General features: G+C 37.5%; 1 protein-coding gene across 9 annotated transcripts in view; it reads right to left on the reverse strand.

Annotated features, from left to right (window-relative positions):
* Positions 1-6,511: 6,511 nt before the first annotated feature.
* Positions 6,512-21,025, reverse strand: part of MICU3 (mitochondrial calcium uptake family member 3) — a 54,161-nt gene continuing 39,647 nt past the window's right edge. For 3 of the 9 annotated variants that reach the window (XM_082052046.1, XM_082052050.1, XM_082052045.1), the window contains 4 exons: positions 16,528-16,636; positions 15,389-15,546; positions 12,721-12,795; positions 6,513-8,877 (listed from right to left, as the gene is read on the reverse strand). In XM_082052046.1, coding sequence (XP_081908172.1) covers positions 12,727-12,795; positions 15,389-15,546; positions 16,528-16,636 — 336 coding nt within the window. In that variant the 3' untranslated portion in view covers positions 6,513-8,877; positions 12,721-12,726. Of the gene's footprint in view, positions 8,878-12,720; positions 12,796-15,388; positions 15,547-16,527; positions 16,637-21,025 lie in introns of all 9 variants that reach the window. The other 6 variants (XM_082052044.1, XM_082052043.1, XM_082052049.1 and 3 more) reach the window with 4 other exon arrangements.

The following is a 21,025-nucleotide window of genomic DNA, read 5'->3' on the forward strand; positions in this document are numbered from 1 at the left end:
AGACCCAGAAAAAGAAGTTGACTGTATGGCTGCAGTGTTTTCACATAATGCAAAATTACGTGCCCTTCATTACGGTAAGATGGGGCCAAGGAATTCCAGTTAGCCACGATGAGCCATGTGAATGAGCAATACAGAATGATGTGTTGAGAGGAATATTACACATCCCATGGCAGTAAATGATCTTTGCCTATTCAAGAAAAAGACTCATATATCACTGTGAATGGCTCAGCGAAACCATCTCTGCAATGAATAGTCATTATAGAAAAGAAATGAACAAAATATGATACCATCAAAAGGCTGGAATATAATAACTTAAGAAAAGCTTTTGTGTGATGGGGAATTAAATATTATACATTAAAAAAGTAGAGGTATAGTGAATGTTATGGAAAAAATAGATTTGCTTTCTGTTCCCTCCACGACTCTCATCACTCTCCAGATGGGTCATGAGAGACCCTTTCTTCCATGCCTTTTCTCCTTCCTCTGTGGTACAACCTGCAGATTTTTTTTTTTTCAGAACAACTCAAGAATGAGCATATCCAAAGGAGCATTGCATCGCAGCAGAAGTAAATCCTGGGATAATCTAAACCACAGGTATTCATGGACACATTTCCCAAATGACTGTAGTCGGGCAGCCTCTCTCTACAACAGGAGAGGTTAGTTGGGGCAGAGTTTTTTCATGCTTGTATTAAACATTCACAAGAAAATAGTAGTGGAAACAAAGGTAATTTACAGGCTTCTTGTCAGGAGCTGGGTTGAAGGTAGCTGGGGTTTGAGGAGGAGACTGGAGTGTCTGGCAAATTGAAACAAAATGTTCTTGTCATAAGTGGCACCACTCAGTTTTTCCCCTCAGGCAAAGTATATGCAAGGTATTGCTGGTGGATTTTTCTTTTTTAAAAGTGTCTTTTCTGGAATACATTTCTTACATTACTATATCTGACTACTTTCTGTATGAGGTTGTGCAACCTAGGTAGTCTGAAGGGCGGTTATAAGAAGGGGCTGCCACCTGCAGCTCCAGGACCGTGTGTCCTCCTGCCCAGCTACTGAAGCCCAGCTTGAGGACCTGGTGTCTCCATTCCAGGCTGGTGGACGTGGCCGCTGCTTTCCGCTGTCAACCAGCATCAGTTTCAATATCACCTACATATAGGACTTGCACAAGTACTGACAGCCAAGTTCCCTTCTCTTCTTTGGCTGTCAGGGCTCGGTGCTCGCTGCATTTTGACAAGGTCCTTGTCCGGCTCATCTTGCTGAAACAAGCATCCTCCTGTTCCACATACCCTGACTGGTCAGTCTGGCTGGGCAGGTTGCTCCATGCTGTTGTCTTTATGAACCTTGTCCAGGGGTTGGGTTTGTGCCTCTTTATGTTTGTCCTCCCCGCTTCTCCTTATCATTCTGCTTGACAAGGTCCTTGATCAGATGATGCTAACAAAGCAGATGCTCTCTCCTTCCACATGCCGTGACAGGTAGATTCCAGCCGGGTTCAGATACAGAAGTGGAGAGCACAAACAGTGCCTCTTTCTAAAGGAAGTCATCTTGGTACCCTAGCATGCAGTCCTAATTAAACACTACTCCTGGGCAAGTCCAGGGGGCTCTGCTTTGTTGAGTCACCTTTAGGTAGAGAACTACGCTGTGGTTCTAATTGCTGACATTAAGAGTTCTTTGATATTTAATTTATAACCAGATCATGCTGCATGCCTACAATGCTCACTGTATATAGACTGCTGTTAACAGCATTTTGGTGCATTTAAGAAGGAAGGAACTGTACTAGGAAATCTGATGTTAGTAAGACGTCCATGTAGAACAGCAGTAGAAGGTTTGTACACATTTAATGAAGTTACACAGATGTCTTGAATGTATTTTATTAAGATGTGATAAACAGGTCCCGATAATCAATCTCATAAAGTGATGGCAGCAAAATAAAAGGAAAACTCAAGCAAGGGAGATGTTTAATATATGGCAGAGAAAAATTATCTGTTATCGATAGTTTAGCATAGCGATCTCTTCAGAGCTCAGTTTTGTACCAGTTTGAGAGGTCATAAAGTTTCAGAACAATAACAATAAAAAAGTTAAATGGGCCACAAAAGTCATTGTGTGAATTAACAGTGTTCTTAATGTATATGTTATTTGAATACAACAGTACTGCAGTAAAAGAGCATTTGTCAAGGAATTACTTCAGCATTCATTTAGCCTCTTGCAGATTTAATATCCAAGGGCAGCCACAGATGTTCACATTTACTGTCCATTCATAGGTTATGATGAGTAGCAGGAAATACCATATGTGTATCTAGCTCATTATATTTCAGCTATAAAATTACACTCAACTCAAGACTATCATTAAAACAACTGAGTGTGGAAAAATAAGACTTCATGTTGTTAGATCATTTTCAGATCTCAGAGATTTACTGTGCTGGAACAGTTTCAAAATGATAAAGCATGACTCATTTTGTAATATTATAATAATTTTCCGATGATTTTAAGCACAGTATTTCTTTCATTATTTGTTCAATTAAAAAATCTCAAAATAATTATGTGAAGAATACAGGGAGTGATAAACACACAAGCAAAATGCTCTTAATTTATTAGTATTTTTCAGAGAACCTGGCTGGGAACTAACAGCTTGTAGCTTCTGAACATCTCTATGTAAACAATCTGATAGGGTGGAATACTTTCTCCCCCACCAGGTCCCACATATTCGTCGAAGAAGCAGCAACAGAAGGAGGGACAACGGGACAGGAGTATACGTATTTGCTCTCACACAAATGCGATACACATCCCAGCAGCTAGAAGCAGGAATACACGGAGACACAGACACACAGAACTGATTAGGTAAACCAGTGGCTCTATGGGGATGCTCTCTGACCTTCTTGACAGTGACCATGCCGTTTGCTTTCTGCAGAACGTTTGGGTGTTGGACCACACTTACCACTCACAGAAAAAGAAATCTCTCCACAATGTCTCTGGCATAAGATATCACTTTGAAAACGTATGGTGCATCCCAGCTGGAGACAGGTACCATCTGGGTATAGTTCTTGGCTCCCAGCTACGTGAAAACAAGCAGCCTAGCAGCCTATCCAGTCTCAGTCCAGCTGTCAGATGTATTTTAATGAAGGGCTGGCCCAGACATATTCATCTTCTTGCTCTCCCTTCATCCTAGTTAGGTATGTAATTACTTCCAACTGTTTAGATACCCAAGCCTAACTGTTGTCATATGATTATTCTTTTTTTCTTGCTTTTCCACAATGTGGAAATTTACCTGGTTCTCCACAGCAGAGGCTCATTTAGCAATTTTCCAAGATTGAAATCCCTCCTGGAATTTCTTGATTGCTACCTCTGGATTGATACTACTGTATTTGTCAGCCTGCCTTCAGGGAAGTGGTTTAAAGTCCTATTTGGGCTTATCACTCACCCACCATTCTGTCACTTTCAGCAGTAATTTTTTAGTTTTTATTTGTGTTTTTTTTTTTTTTTTCCCAGATGCATTCATCTTGGCGTTTTCATTCTCCTGCTGCTTCCCCTTCTACTGCTCAGGGTGGGGAACATGGGAAAAAATTAAACCAGTTCTATTGTACATGTCTCTGCTTAGGCAGAAATCACAGCCACTCGAGTGGAAAGCCCCTGAAGAGTAGCATGCACAAAACCTTATCCCATTTAGTGCCATGCCATGCTGTGTGCACCTAACCAGTGGTTTCTGCCCTTTGGAGAAGTTATTTGGCTTAATGGTTGACTCCAAAAGTAGGCATCTAAATGTAAAAGTACCAGTCTGACAACCTCTCTCATTTTTTTTAGATCAGGATTCTCCTGCAGACAATTTAAACGCAGTTTTACTGGGTAGTGTCCTGAAATGCCTTGACAGAGCTGAACCGCTCAGTGCCTTGGTCACACATCCAGGTTTGGCCATTGTCCAGGATGAGATACCCGCTCATGTTCACACTTTCTATTGCTGGGAGTCCTCAGGATATGTCTCTGCACAAAACGCAGCAACAGCCACAATTTCTCTCTTTCCACTTCCAATTGAAATGTTTTAATTGCCAGTCTGTATGCCAATTTTGGGAATTTGTCCACTGCCATTATGAAATAATATAGAAAAGGATGGAAGATTTGGAGGACCAGAGGAAGTAAAAGCTTCGGCAGCCTTTTAGGGGCATCTGCCCAAAACAGGCTCTTCTGGATTACCGTCCCTGCTCCTTTCCAAGTGCAAGGGCATAATCTCTTCACAAGCTTTGTCACCTCTGACAAGAAGCATAATTTGATAGCAACAACCACAGCAGCTCAAGTATCTCTGAATCCAGCCTGCCATTATCCTGCTCTTCATCTCTGCTCCAGGCAATATATTTCCACACCTTCTCATTGCTGTCCCCATCACTTTTGGAACAAGGCGCTGTTTTTGTGGAATCACATCTGTACACACGTGTGGGGTTTTTTGCTGTGTTACTAACTGAGCCATCTCATCCCTGTCACAGATGTGCTACCGGCCAGGAAAGAAAGCGCAGGAGAATGCACAGCTCCCAGGAGCATCGTATGATGTCCCTATAGTCAGTGGCTAACTTGTTTAGCTAGTTTGCTGATTTAAAAGAGTTTGTAGTATTTCTGGATCTTGTGCAATTCTTTGCATGTATTTTTTGGAGAGCCTAGGTGACTGCCGTCAGGCTCAGTATTTTACTGAAGAGATTTGAATACTTAAAAGTTTATTTATTTTTACAGCACTACACTCTTTTGAATGTAGGTTGGAGCTTCTGAATCAGGGTTACAGTGAGTTCAAGTTCGTTGTTTCAAACCAGAACGTACAACTTCAGGCAAATCACCTAAAGCCACTTCACAGTAAAACCACTTAATAAAAAACTGTGGTGTCTAGGTATGTCTGCTTAGAAAGGAGAAGGATTATACATTTATTGTCAGAAGAAAACTGTAAATGAAAAGTTACTTGCAATGGATAGCTATGAAGCAGAAACTGGAAAGTTCCTGTGTAATGACAATTTCACTTCACTTATTTTTAAATTATGGTGGACATATAAATAGGTAACTCAGCTCTGCATACTTTAAAAAACAAAAACAAAACCAGGTGTAATAGTTATTTGCTTACATTGAATAAACACAAATGTATTACTAAAACTTAAATATGTTTAGTATTTTGCTGTTTCCATGCATGTTTATATAAATAAAATCAGGTATTTTATATTAAGATTTTTCAAGTGGGTACTAATATTTCTATGGAACACTCCTAGCTAATAATCATCTTCCACTGTGGGAGGAATTTGTAAGCCAACATTGTGGTAAGAATTAACATTACCCATTCAAGATTAAAGCACATCCCGCTGTATTTAATTGTGTAAGAAAAAGAACATAATATATCCAAGGGCACCATCTGCTGACAGGTTCAGGGTGCCAAGTGCTTTCATCGATTTTCAGATGTAGGGAAAAATACTGCACATTCAGACCTCACATATTTTAGAAAACATGTTAGTTTTGGCTCGATTTTAAGGAGAGTTCAGTCTTGGTATTGCTACAAATTAGTCGTATTTGAGATTCATTTTTTGAATAGTGAGCTCCTGGTCTGTTTCTTTGCCTTCTGCAAATACCAGTCAGGAGTTTTGTGCTAGAAACTGTCTTAAAAGTCTCCTCAGAGGGACAAGACAGCAAACCACCTCATTAGGTGAAGAATATTATGCAATGTTGAATCAAAGCAAAGTGAAAAATTCATCTATGTTTTTTCCTCATTTTGTTTCAAAGCATCCTTATCCCTGACGATATTTAGGTGGAATAGAGGTCAAATAACTACAAAAAAACAGGCAGTGTGACCAACAATATGCCTCAAGTCACCATTGAATAGTTATTTATTTTTTTCAGGCTGTTAACGTTCTTCTGTGGCACACAATACATGCTCTTGCAGTGCAAGTAATTTGTATCGACTTAGTGTCAAAACGTGCAAGGAAGGAAACTGCCTGTGTGACTTTAAGCATCAGAAGATTAGCAGGGAGCAGCTTGCACAACGGGATATTCTGCTGGCAATGAGGAATTCATCAGAGCTCAGATCAAAGTTGGTATCACAAAGCCACCCGAAGCTGCAGGTGTGACAGTTTCCATCTCATCACAATTTACAGCTGCTCTGGGCACCACTGGACAGCTCATACGCATCAACCGAGGATCTTCTTATTTTCTTAGCTTACAGAAGAGAACAAGAACTGGTTTTACTAAAAGCCTTAATCTACACAACTATCACATGACTCAGTTGCAGTGTACACGTTTTCTCTGCTGCCAGGAATCTGTCGGATTTTGAACAAGGTTTTCTGGAGCACACTGAGTGCTGCCTGTCCAAGGGGTGCCTCCAGAGCAGATGGCGTGTCCCATTACCCTGCTTTGTTCTCACCTGTCTGTCCTTGTACTTCCAGCTCTTGTAAAGAGAATTCTGTGGCAAAAAAAACCCCAAAGCTATCTAAAGAAATGACTGAAAGAAGCCAAAAAGTCTAATTTTTTTGTCATGGTGAGATGGTCTAATTCAAAGCACTTGTACGTTCATGTTAAACAAAAGAAGATTTTTTTTAATGACAAAAGAATTTTAATGATATACACTGCAAAGAAAATTAGTTTCAAGTGCATTTATTTTGAAATAAACAAGACTATCATATGCATATATTCATATTTATATTAAATAACTTATTATTAAACATGAGAAAAAATATTCTTAAAAACTAATCTGCCACTTTCACATTCCATTTTATATTAAGTGACTATAGTTAGGAAATATATAGAAAAATGATAAAATTGTCTCAAGCCAGCCGTAAAAGCAAAGTGCACTATTGCCTTGGGCAGTGGAGGAGCTGGATGATGATGGTGCCGCTGCTTCCTCAGAGGGGAGGGTCTCTGTGAACGGGCAGCGGTGAGGGACAAGGAAGGAGGGGAACCCTGTCAATAAAGCAGCACTCAAGACAGTTCTGCGTACCAAGACGACACCTTGAATACAATTAATTCCCTAAATGATAGCACAGGGACTGCAGCTTATCCATGTGCTGTTGTGTCTTTATCCCAATTTATTTTATTTTTCTAGTTGTCAGTAGTTTAAGGATTCCATGGTGGAAATTTGTTAAGTATTTATAATGAAATATTAACTAAAGTAGCATTCTTCAAAAGCTTTCTGAACTGGCTTTTTCTCAGAAAAAGAGCCACACCTAGCACATTATTTTATTTCTAAGATTACTGATTGGAATTTCTTAAAAATATATCTTCCTTTGGATTTTGTTTTGATTTTTTAGCAGAGATAAATCTTACTATAAATTACACATTTCTGAATGTAAGTGTACTTACACAGATGCTACACATCTTTTCTATTCATATGTAATGTAAGATGGTATCTGAGCAACGTGTGTACTAAATACAATTTTGAAATGTTTGCTTACATGTATTTTGAGTAATAGAGGATTTAAAACCACTTTTTGGTTATATTTTAATTTTCATAGTCCACCCAGTATCTGCCTTTCCAATAACAATTTACTGTCATTAGTTTTAGTGTGTGTATTCAGCTAGAATAGGCACAGATTCAAGGCACAGATTGTTCCTAAATAGATACTGACTTATTTAATGGCTAGTGAACCTTTTCAAGGAGGAGATAAGAAATACATGTTCGTGATTGATTGGGTTTAATTCACACCACCTAACAATAATCTTGAAAGGGAGTAAGGAAAAACACTACTGCTGAATAGCAAAGAAAAAGTTTAGAGAATGAAAACCAAATGTAACAGTGTCCTTATCACTGTTTCAGTAACATCTAAACTTGAAAGGCGTGAAAGGTCATGGTGCCTACTGATTGCTTTTGTAAGGTCTAATTTATGTCTGCTATTTGATGTATAATATTCAAATAATATCACTTGGTGAGTGTTGCTGTGTCTTGCTGCATGCATTCATGTTTTGTTTTGGTTTTTTGTTTGACACAAGTTATTTATCTATTTTTCAGATACTGCATTCCAAAGTAGCAAGTTAGATAACTATAATTTCTATTCAGTGCCACATCTTACTTCGTATAAAAGTGCACTATTCACAAGAAACACATGAAGTTTTACTCTACCAGAAATATACCAGTGAATTTATACATATGGCAATAATTCTATAATAAATACTACAAAGTGTGTTACTTTATGTGAATTTGAACATTTTGACTTTTCTTCAACATAACTACTTGTAAGACATTTTAAAATCTGTACTTTTTTTTAAAGGATAAATTAATAAACACAATAGTAAGACTTGGAAAATCTGAACATTATAGTCCATACAGTACCATTCCTAGGTAAATACCCATCATTCACATTATAACCATGGCAGCTTTATACTTTTTAAAATAACAGCTCTGTTAGCTTCTAGGAGCTTAATTTGTACATTCAACTTGTATATAACGTTTTCTCATTATCAATTTAGCACAAACTGAGAGCAAATTCACAGTCTAAGCTGATGTGGGCAGTTTGTTGCCAAAACACCTGCCTACCCAGGTGTAACGCTTATTTTTGTTTTCTTTTAAATGACAAACATAACCTGAAAAAACAATATTCAAAATATATTCTTAAAAAAAGGCTTCTGCCAATCAGGTGATAGCTCGTTTTTTAAATAAAATACTGAAAAGGAGTTGTAAGAGCTGTTGATCACTACATTAAGTGAAAAAGAAGTCCCATGTTTTCTACTGCAGCTGGAAGATTCATAATTCACCTGGGTTAGTTTATTCTTCATTAAGAATTCATGGGAGTAATAGTTCTACCCAGTGCAGATATTCCTTCTTTCTTCCTTCCTTTATCTCAGCATATCTCGTCTCCGAAATTGCTTCCACAGATCTCTGAGATGTTCACTGGTTACAGTCATCACACAAGAGTAATATTCCTTCCAACCATACTTTGGAGTCTCCTGTGAAAAGTGAAAAACATACAATTGGAAAAAGATATTGTTCACTAAATTCCTTAATATTACATTAAAATTGACTCAGACTCATACAAACTACATATCTGTTTTAATATTAAACCCACGAAAGATCAAATACTTCTATGGCTCAGAAGCACTTCTGTAAAATAAGAGTTATAAATCCATAGACAGGTTAAGTATTCAGAATGCATCCTCACCTCACAGCACACAGTTAGCATTCAACAAAGAGCCTGTGTATAGTAAAAGCTGCAAGAAAGGATTTCCTCTTTATTCAGGTATGTTCTGCTCTCTCTCTAGTTTTGTTTCTTGCTTCTTCATGTTGACTCTGGACTAAAAAAGTCACCTCTAACACCAAGTAAAAAGCATAGAAGATTATTGATATTCATGAAACTGGAGCAAAAGCCAAATACAAAATAGGTGGATGATACGAAAGGTTCGTTATAGGAAGTTACTTTAATACTAAACTGCATTGTAGTTCATTGACATGAGTAAGTGCTCAGTGAAAGGAGAGGAATATTGGCCAAAAGCTGGCCTGGGAGAGCCGCTGCACTCTGTGTCATCTGTGGTTACCCCTGGATCTCATTATTTCTTCTGCTATTCCTACCTTCACAAGCCTGTCTTGATGGTAAGTACAGAAAGATGGAGAGGAGCTAAGTATTACATCAACTGGGGAACGAAGCTAAATAAGGAACAGGAATTTTAACTGTAGATACATCAGAAGGATTTACAAGTAATTTTAAATTGTCATCCATCTTAGAAATTAAGTCCAGTATCTAGATATAAATGGTTACCATGGCAAGGTGAGAGATTGTCTGGTTTGGTTGAACTAAGTGAAGAAGTTAAAAATATTGTGACATTGCACTATGTTAAAACCAACCATTAGAGAGTAAAGCTCATTTTCCATTTAATCTTATTACTCATCTTGTATAACTAAAAAGCATAGAACATGATGCAGAAGTTGTATATATTCAGAAAAGAATCTAATCCACAGCAGTATATAATTGAGACTTTAAATGAAATATTAGAAAAAATACTTACATGAATGCATTATTTAGTTGAGATTTATAGACAATCTTACAAAAAGATGCATTGCTTGCAAAATGCATTGCATTATTTAACAAAAGCACAGTCAGTTGATTAATCAGTTCTTTAAGGTACACATTTATTTTTTCCTTTATGAAACAGGTTCAGAAAAATGTTTGTGAAAATCAGTAGAAGAAACACTGAAGGACATTAAATGTTCATCTACTTATTTCTAATGGATGCACTGTTGTATCTCCTCTCAGTGTACAAAATCCATAGAAAGAACATTTTACCCACATACTCTGCAACGCTTTCACATGTCACTGGGACATCTTCCTCCCACTGTATCCACATATGTTTTTAAGGTTCTCCCACTGCATAGTGTAGACATACTATTATTAAACGTTGCAAATCTCTACTGTATATTGTTTCCCCAGTTTAATCCATCTCAACAAAGAATGAATGAATTTATTGCCTGTATTCAGATCTCTGTCAAGGTGTTGACGTATGTAAACTTTGATGCTTTTACCACAGGCTCTCTTTTTGTCACCAAGCTAATTTTATTAGGCTTGATGATGAGATATTGGATTCTTTTGCATCACTGCATTTTCTTCCACTTGGTCACATACCCTTCACTGAAGTTATTAGGGAAGCATCATGACTGTATAGCATTTTACCAGTTTCCTGTAATAGCTGTTCTGTATCTTGAAAAATTTACAGTTTATAGAAAACTTGATATATGAATACAATGTAGGTTGTAGCAGAATTATTGGGGACAAAAAGACAAAGTACTCCTAAAAATTATTTTAAAAAGAAATAGGAAAAGAAGAAAGGATGTTTTGAGAGACCCATGTTTCAAAGAGATGAAGTTACATAAAATTAACTGAAAGCCATGAATTTCCTCTTGCGTGACTGGTGAGTTGGTTTACTAAAGTGTTGTTTTAACTATTTCATTAGTATTTACACTTCCCATTAACCAGGTGGAGAAACTAGACGGTTTGTTTGTTAAGATCAAATTTCCTTTTCTGTTCCTCACATATTAGTACAATGCTTCAATATTTGGGTTATACTTCTAAAAAGGAAGTATAATTTTTTAAAAATGTTAATAATTAATCAAAATAATAAAGAAATAATCCTATGGATGCTAAGTGCTAGATGCAGGAGAAGAGCATATGCAGATCAAACAGAACTCTTGTCTTCTTTCTAGGAGGACAAATCAGCTGCATAAGCCTGGACATGTCCCAAGCCATCTTTACTGCTGAATTTCAGAGAACCACCCTGTTCAAAAGTTGTGACACTTCACTGAAAAAAAATGGTCTGAATAGTCTCAAAGAACAAAGTTTGTGATACGTGACATGTTGTGGCATGGGAATAGGTCAACAGTTCAGCTATATTCCCCTTCTCTTACCTGTCTTGCACAGGGGTCTACAAAAGGAAAATACTAGTGGGACTGGAGAGCTAGTGGGCTCCAGGCTGGGTAAACAGACCCCACCTCTCATCCTTACAGAATTAGATTTTACACTGTTGCTGGAAACCAGCCGTTGCCCCAGATAAACAGGATCCAAGATTCTTTGTTTTCATGCCATGCTGTTTGAGAGTTAGGGAAGAAAGACTGGAACCAGAGGCCCGGCGCACTCAGTGGCGTACAAGTGCTCAGAGAGGCACAGGATAGGAAAGGGGAGGATCCAGAAGGTCAGATGCCAGTATGATGATGTATAGAGGCATCTATGGTTATTCAACAAAAAATCTCAGCTTAATATTATGCCTGAGAATTAAAAAAAGTGGAAGAACAACAGTCAAACCCTCCTGGTTTGGGAGCACACAAAATGTGTTGGCTGCCCCCCAGGTCCACTCCTGGGCCTTGTTTGTCATGGTTTGCACATCTCTGTTCCTCCTTTCTGCACAATATGACATCTGGAACCTACATTAACTGCTATCAGCCTTCCTAGCAACTGCTGAAAAGTCGGCAAATAAAAACAGGAAAAAAGTGCTGGCACCAAAACCTTAAATTGCAAAAGAACAAATTCTTGCTTTATGTAAGAAGATAAATGTGTACTGACACGTTTCTGCTGTGTCCACCATGTGACAAACAGTTTCACAACAGTGCTAGAGTTGGGTTATGGTTGGACTCAATGATCCTGAGGGTCTCTTCCAACTGAAATGATTCTGTGATTCTGTAATATGGCTACAGAACATGCACACCCCAGTTTTTACACTGAAACCCACAGTACAATCTAACTGTAAGAATGAATATTCATGTAGTGGATATGCAGAAACAGCCATGGTCATCACATATGGGCAAAGTGCCTATTTTTGAAAATTGCCAGTATAGCATTAACCGAGCCAATGACACAGTATTGTTTTTGAAAGTGTAACTGTAGAAATCAAAAGAGAATCAATCAAGTTACTAACAGTCTCGCAGGAAGAAAAATCTGCCTCTACAATCTGCATTGATAAATACTTATTAGATACATGTATCTGAGAAATTACCTGAAAAGTGGTCACAAGACAGACAGAAAACAGCAACAGGAATTATGAAAGAATACTTTTCCCTATTTCAAACATAGTACAAAATTGCAGCTGGCTTACAAAACAGTGACAGTGCGAGTCAGCCATTGCCAGCTCCAGCGTAAAATTCCATTGCTTCAGTCAGAAAACACAACATGACATTTTGAGCTACTACGCTGCTCACAGTCAGAGAACCTATTCCTGAATTTTGGAACAAAGAACAAAGCAGTGACAGTTTAACATTCAGCCATTCCTGCAAGCATGCCAGCACACTCAGACGGGGCGGCTAACACATACCGTCATTTATCTGCTATAGAGCTCCTTCCTCACGCAGGATTTGAAAGTAGTGTACCTCTGTACAGGCTTGTAGCCCTGTGGAGCAGAAGATGGAGAGGTGCGCAGATGCAGACAACATGTGAAGGCAGCCAGAGGTAAGCATAAGACAACGGTATTGTGAAAATACAAAAAAATGGCTTTCGGTGACAAATAGCTAGAAGATACAGTACAGTATGTGCTAGGTAAGATGTTTATCATTTAGTCATTAAGTTCTAAATCTTTCAGTTTTAAAATGGATTTTATAAAGGAAAGGAAATATTCTTATATATTTTTAAATTAAAAAAAGAGGAAATAGCTATTTTAAACCAAACTAGCCAGCAAAAATACAGCTTTTCATGTCTGCACATTTTAATAAGTTTATGGCAATACTTTAACTGACCGCTTGATGGCAGATTAACATACTAATTTGTTTCAAACTATTAAACCAAAAAAGGTTTCAAATGAGAGAAATTTCATTTGATAAACTCTTTAAGACACTTTTCCAAAAGCACACCTTAAATATATGTTAAAATTAATATTTTAATGTTTGAAAATATATTTGAAAATATAATATTTGAAAATATTATTTTTAGATGTTTTAGAGTGATCATCAGAGACTACATTGATTTGGGCAGACGTTAACTGTAGGATACTTAACATTAAAGTCAGGTATTTACATTTCATAAACAGGTGCAAATTTCTCAGGCCAAAAGTTTCCAAGTTGCCACAAAATACTGCATAAGCAAAAGCTATAGTGTTCTTTTATCTCTACAACTGAACTGACCAAATCTTAATATGGATTTGAAAGACAGTTATTAACAAAGAAAAGGTTAGTGATTTGTTAGTTTTGATGTAGCACAAGACAACATTTGAGCCCTTCACACTGTAGGAGCAAGAGGGCAAACTTCTACTTGTTCTGGCCACATTAAATACTGTTAACTTTTAATGTACAAACTATAGGAAGCAATTAATGACACTTTCTGCCCATTTATTCTGGGCAAAAGGTTCTTATGTGTTCTTTTCATTCTAAACCAAGACTGAGGTGGGCGGGGGGAGGGTGTTTAGTAAAGTGAAAAGGCAAAATTTTGCCTTTATGGAAACTTAGAGGAAATTGTAATTCCTAAGTTTGGTACTGTACTGTAAATTTCTTAGAATACTACTGATTAGTGAAGAGAATGCATGCTTCTGAATAATCTAACATGTCTGCATATTACTGAATTATAGAACCAAATCATGATCATGTCCTATCCAATCCAGGAGATACATCTAATTAAAATTAGACATAGCTTTTAAGAAAGACAGTGCTGTTCTTCTGAACATCACTGGCTATTCTTTTATAGTCCACTGCAATATTTTATAGTGGCTTTGGCAAAAAAAAGCATAAGACAGAATAGTGCTGGATGATAGAGATTCTTAAGGATAACAGGTGATTTCTGTCATGCATTTTGTGAAATAAAAATGTAATACATTTACAAGAATTACTTAGTAAGCAGACTTTTCTGGTTCAATTAACATACACTGCACACTTACAATTAATAAACAATTAAAACATATAGCTGAACATCTTGAAACGGTTATGAAACAATCATTCCCACACCATAATAAAAGGAATTGATGACCAACGAGGAAATAAGTTTGTTACAAATGCAGTGGTTGTTATCCACATATTACGTTCAATCATAATATTACAAAAATGACAGGTACGCTATTAGACTCAACACCACAGAAATTTCTAAAATTATATTTAGGAAGCTAACTAAAAATGGCTAAAATTACATTACAGAAATAACATACTGAAATGTGAATTTAGGAACCATAATACAGTTTAAGATTTATGTCTAAGGGATTAGGTTATCAGTAAGAGCACCATTTTACATTTAGTTAAAAATGTTAACACCTGTCATATAAAGAAAAAAAAAGTGACTTTTCTTGATCATGCTCTAATTAAAAATTTTTCTGCTACTATGAAGTTTCCCTGTACTCCACAGAACCTGAAGAGGGCAGCAAGGCCTAAAAAGTAAAGCATGATATAAAAGCTTGTTCCCTATGAAAATTTTCTGCAAGTAACTTCCTGCCCTCTAGCTTCTTGTAATTTACTATATTAGATACAGGGTTAAATTCTCAAAAGCAACTTTGAACTAAAATGTAGCACTGTTCAGCACCACTTCATTAATTCTTTATTTGAAAATAAAAGCTATCTTCTGCTGCAACTCTTTCCAACAGTCATGATCAATACTTGGTATTTTAAATAGCATTTTAGAAGAACCAGTGGTTGACCTTTAATTAAACTGCCAGAGTTTAAGAGAGATGAGCTCTCTTTTCCCTGCAAACAACCCAGCCATAATTGATACCTTTGTTAAAATCCTTAATGCCAATCTATCTATCACACAATACAGAAGAAATGACAGTATGCACAGGATTTCTCATCTCCAATTTGATTTGTGTACTATGAGGGTACATTACATCCTCTATGTATTGCTTTCCATTTAAAAAATATCAAGAAGAAATTTATCTTATAGACTGCTTCAGGATTTCCACAAAACATTTGCCTTTAAACATACGCACTGTTGGTTTGCAGCCTACTGGTGCTACAGGTGCTAAGGTAAGTAGCAAAGTCAACTAAGATAACTATAAAATTTAGAATCCTTACCCTAAACCCTCGATTGAGTCTGTCTTTCATAATACCGATAAATTCTTTATAACTCAACTGGTCGTCTCTGTCGACATCAAAAATCTTGAACACTGTGTTCACCAAATGTGGAGAAAGCTTCACACCTGTGGCTACATACACAGCACGTTTGAATTCATCTGCATAAGGAGAACATCAGAAGAAAAAATAGAATACATGAATGCAATCCTACTTTGTGGACAACAGAATTTGAAATACAAGCAAATTTTTAACTTGAGGTTTCACATTTAAACACTCAAAACCAGGAAAATGTGAAAATTAGGATTGAATTTCACAGTTCTAAACCAAGTAGTTCTCAAATGATATAAAATGATACTGCTTAATTGATATCAATTATTTTACACAAGAGATAACAGTCCATATGCTATACTATGTGTAATAAAATTAGAAAATCATATTCTAATATAAACCTATGTTACGTATATACTGATGGCATCTACTTAATTGACACAAAGCAGAACCTAAGAAACAGAGCACAGAGAAAATAGTGCACTCCTTTGGCAAGGCCACATGAGGTAGGACTATGCTGCTGTTATTGTATCAGACCCACGAAGATGCTACTTGAAGAGAGCGCACAAGTCTGATCACCTCACATATTCTTCACCTTGCACTCCCCAAGCATATCAACTGTTATATTAAGGATTTTAATAAGTACACACTTGCCTAGTTCTTTCATCATGCACTTACTGATTTGTTCAAAAATCTGTCTAGTCCCTCTTTGGACCTTCTGATGCTGTTTCCTTGTACAACCTTCGCAGAAGGCCAGATTCCAGACACTTCACCGTGCAAAGAAATGCTTTTGTTTGCTTGGAACTGATCTCTTACTGGTGTCATCAAGCGTCTCTTAACTCTTGTATTGTAGGATTTGGTGACCAACTATTCTGCATTCAGCTTATCCACCACTTATATGACTTGTAAAGCTTTATCGTATCTCTTACGCCATGACTGAGCCTTCTCCTCTCAAAGCTGGAGTCCCAGCCTTTTTAGCCTTTTACCTCAGACATTGAAACTGCAAACCAGGAATTACAAAACATTTTTGTATTTTTGTCAACAGTTCTGTATCTTTAACAACGGATTTTCATAAAAATACAAATACTTACCTTGACCTATGGAACGACTCGCAAAATTATACATTTGCATTGCAATTGTAAAATCTTCCAGGTTGTTCAAGAATTGGAAAAATGATCTAAACTCATCAAATGTGATACCCTAAAAAATAAAAGAACAATATGCACCATAAGAATTAACAGTCGTGATGACAAATGAATAAACCAGCCTTGCAGTTACAAATACCTACTTCATTTCAGCACAGATAATACTCCCATTGAAAAAAACAGATTTGTACTGAAAGTCAATAAAGAATTGGAATTTCCTGAGGTATGCAAGATATTTTTCCTCTTTGCCACTGCAACAGATAGCAATTCTGACCTAAAATCAGAAAAAAATAGTTTCATTGTTTAAGGCAATCTTTAAGAATTCCAGAATTATTATAATATGGCAGTTAGTATTGAGAATAAGAGTCTAAGTTTGTATGAATATTGGAATATGTTTACAACTGAAAACCTGCAAACCGCTATCATATGTATGTGAGTATGTGTGCTCACATAAATACATTAAATTGCCATTAAATGGCAGAGTGGTGGATGTGGTCTACCTTGACTTCAGTAAAGCCTTTGACACAGTCTCCCACAGCATCCTCACAGCTAAGTTGAGGAGGTGTGGTCTAGACAACAGAGTAGTGAGGTGGGTTGCAAACTGGCTTAAAGAGAGAAGCCAGAGAGTGGTAGTCAATGGTGTGGAGTCTAGTTGGAGGCCAGTATCTCGTGGAGTGCCTCGGGGGTCAGTACTGGGGCCCATATTATTCAACATATTCATTAACGTTTTAGACGAGGGAATAGAGTGTACTATCAGCAAGTTTGCTGATGACACTAAGCTGGGAGGAGTGGCTGACACGCCAGAAGGCTGTGCTGCCATCCAGCAGGACCTGGACAGGCTGGAGAGTTGGGCGGGGAATAACCTGATGAAATTTAACAAGAGAAAGTGTAGAGTTCTGCATCTGGGCAGGAACAACCCCAGGTTCCAGTATAGGTTGGGAGATTACATATTAGAGAGCAGTGTAGGGGAAAGGGACCTGGGGGTCCTGGTGGACAACAGGATGACCATGAGCCAGCACTGTGCCCTTGTGGCCAGGAAGGCCAATGGAATCCTGAGGTGTATTAGAAGGTGGGTGGTTAGTAGGTCGAGAGAGGTCCTCCTTCCCCTCTACTCTGCCCTGGTGAGACCTCATCTGGAATATTGTGTCCAGTTCTGGGCCCCTCAGTTCAAGAAGGACAGGGAACTGCTGGAGAGGGTCCAGCGTAGGGCAACAAAGATGATTAAGGGAGTGGAGCATCTCCCTTATGAAGAAAGGCTGAGGGAGCTGGGATCAAGCTGGAACACAATTGGTTCCACTTAAATTTGAGAAGAAACTTCTTCTCCGTGAGGGTGACAGAACACTGGAACAGGCTGCCCAGGGAGGTTGTGGAGTCTCCTTCTCTGGAGACATTCAAAACCCGCCTGGACATGTTCCTGTGCGACCTCACCTAGGCGTTCCTGCTCCAGCAGGGGGATTGGACTAGATGATCTTTTGAGGTCCCTTCCAATCCCAAACATACTGTGATACTGTGAAATTAATTCATAGATACATGTTGTGACGTAACTTAAGCTTTGTACTTTAAGGTGGTTTTACATAACCAAATTTAGACATCTAGGTCTTTTCAGCTGATACTCCCAAGAATCAAGTATCGCCATCTTTTGCATTTTGATGAGACTTCAGAATATCTTCTGTGAAAGTTCCTCTGAAAGCGCTTTTGTTAAAAGAACTTATTTTCTCACCTTTTCTTGTGATATTTGTTCTGATTTCTTTCATCTTAGCTACAAATCCAAAGACCCAATAAACTATCTCTAAATCAATTTTGAAAAAGACCTTAAACAGAGACTTTGAATTAAGCCAGGACCATTGCCTATGTCTCATTCTCCACAGTCTGTCAGCCATTCTGACTATGGGATGGCATTCTTCAAACCTTGATTTCCCCGGTCTCCTGTAACTATCATTCCTGGCTATTCTTCTGTCTGTTTTTAGCCTTTTATCCTATTTAACTATTTTTCTCTGAAAATAAACCTGAATAAAACTGAAAGACTTGTAAGCCTTTCTGTTCAAACCAAAATCTTGACCCACATCTCTCCTCAATGACATCCATAATCATATGGTATGGTGGAACACAGAAATACTAAGTAGGTTTGTGGCAGAGGAGAAAATGGCAGAGGTTGGGTGTGAACACAGGTGAGGCAACAAGTACTGTGGTAAATGTGGAATGCCACATAACATCATTAAAATAAAATACTTTAATAGGCCTCCACCCACTTGAGATGTAAACCACTACTCAAGTGATCCTACCTAAGCTCTAGCTAAGATTTATAAACTGTTTGATTGGAGAGCTTGACCGATCTCCATCATGAATTGCTTTTCTCAACAAGCATATTTGTTCTCTGTTCTGTCCTTCACAATTGGGAGAAAACTCTCATAGACACAAGCAAACTACCTCCTTACTCTCCTTTGAATTTTTATCTTAAAAACTTAATTTACTAATACTAATCAATACTGTCTTCTTGTTTCATTGCATTTGACATCTAATGGTTTACATCCAAGTTCTGTTCCTCGCACCCTGTTCAAACTAAAAACCCTCTGGGACTGGAGTAATTTTGTCACTTATTTGTGAAATACTTAGATCAGTGAAATTTCAGTCCCCAACTAGGATCCTCAGGTACTATGGTAAAACAGCAATAATACAGAATGGCTGTCAACATCTTGAGCTAACATTTTTAGGTTCACAAGGTTTTTTAAAAATCCTTAATTTGCACCAATTTGTCTGTAAAGATTCTGAATGTGGGAGATACTGTAAGAGGTTAGGCTACTGCAAAAATCCTGGCTCTTTCCAAATAATGAGAGAGGAGGTGGTCAGTCTAGATGGAAAATAGCCTTTGTGTAGGAAAGGCTGAGAACCGCTGGTTCTTCAAACAAGCCTTTTTGCAGCTTCCATGTTTCCAGCAGTGATGAAAACTGCTGCCAAGAATTGACACTGGAGATTAGGCTGGGAGATAAAGGACCCACATCTGTAGTTCACGGCTAAACTGTACATACTCCATAACATTTTAGCAATAAGAAAAGTAGCTAACTTCATAATTCCATAATTTCTGCTGAAATAATCTGCAATCATACATGTTTATTTCCTCTCAAGGAAAAACAGCAAAGGACACAAAAGAGGCAGAAAGGCAGACAAAATGACACTTGGAGAGTTGGCTATACAGCTTTCTACTATCTCTCTCTCTTCCTAGGACCATATTTTGTTCAACTGGCAACTGTAATAACATTTTGTATTTGCCATGTTTTGCATTTTGAGATAGGAAGTTAGTTATTTACATGTAGCTATCCCAGAAGTTTCCTACTGGACACTATTTATTTTGTATGTAAAAGGAAACAAACTTTTTTATTTATTTGGACAGATTATATTTTACTACAGCAAAGAAAACTGTTATGTTAATGCACCAATGCTGTTAAAAATGCATAGACTTTCTTTAGGAGCTGATATTTGTAGTAATTCCATATACCAGCTTAAATGAATCAATGTTTGACATCTAGTTAGTAAAATGGGGAAAACATCCTGCGAGCAGGCAGCGTGCCAGCCGAACATTTTAACGTGACTACAATATGCCAAATGATCATCGTGTTGTTTTAGAGGCTCCTACATACGGTGACATGAAGATTAACCATGACAGCTGTGAGAATAGCTGTCTATTACTCTACAGGCTAGACTAATTTTTCTTCTAAATGGAATCTTCTAGTTTGTATTAGTATTACAGTGGATCACTGTGATAAAAATAGAGAGTGCAATTTATAGTTTTCTAATTGTATGTTATTACAACTGTACAAAAAGTGCAAACATATGAACAATGCCTCCGTAACAATATGAGGCAAAGTCCCATTCTCAAAAGCCCATGGCCAGCACAGGAGATGTCACAGGATTTACTTCTTCCACTGCACTGACAGCACATTTACCTCACCAGTGATATGGAGCCATGGAAAATGGCAATGTCTTGTTTTAACTCAAAGAGGTATAGCATATGACTGGAGATAAATGGAACTGGTCAAGTGCCAGGATATTCCCAGAACATAGCAGAAGCAAACCTGTTAATGAGTGATACAGCTTCCTAACGTGGAATTTTTCCTTAGCTGATGGTCCCACCAGAGATCAAAAAGAAAAAACTACTGTGGAAGACTTGCTATCAGAACAGTAGCACTGGACAGCTTAGAGATGAACTTCAAAGAATACTTCTTATCAAATGAAAGCGTCAGTATTTATATTTACTTAATCAACTTCACCTTTGCCATTCAAAGAAGTATTTCTCTATACCTATGACTGTCATTATTTTTCAGTTACCCAAGTGACACTTATATCATTGATGTTATACAAGCCACAATGTGATTATTTTTTTTTTCAGATTCCATATGTGTGGAAATCTTGATTTCACCCTACAGAAAAACATCTGGGAACCCTGCAA

Source organism: Streptopelia decaocto (assembly GCF_964273445.1).
Source record: "Streptopelia decaocto genome assembly, chromosome: 4".
Lineage (NCBI taxonomy): Eukaryota > Metazoa > Chordata > Aves > Columbiformes > Columbidae > Streptopelia > Streptopelia decaocto.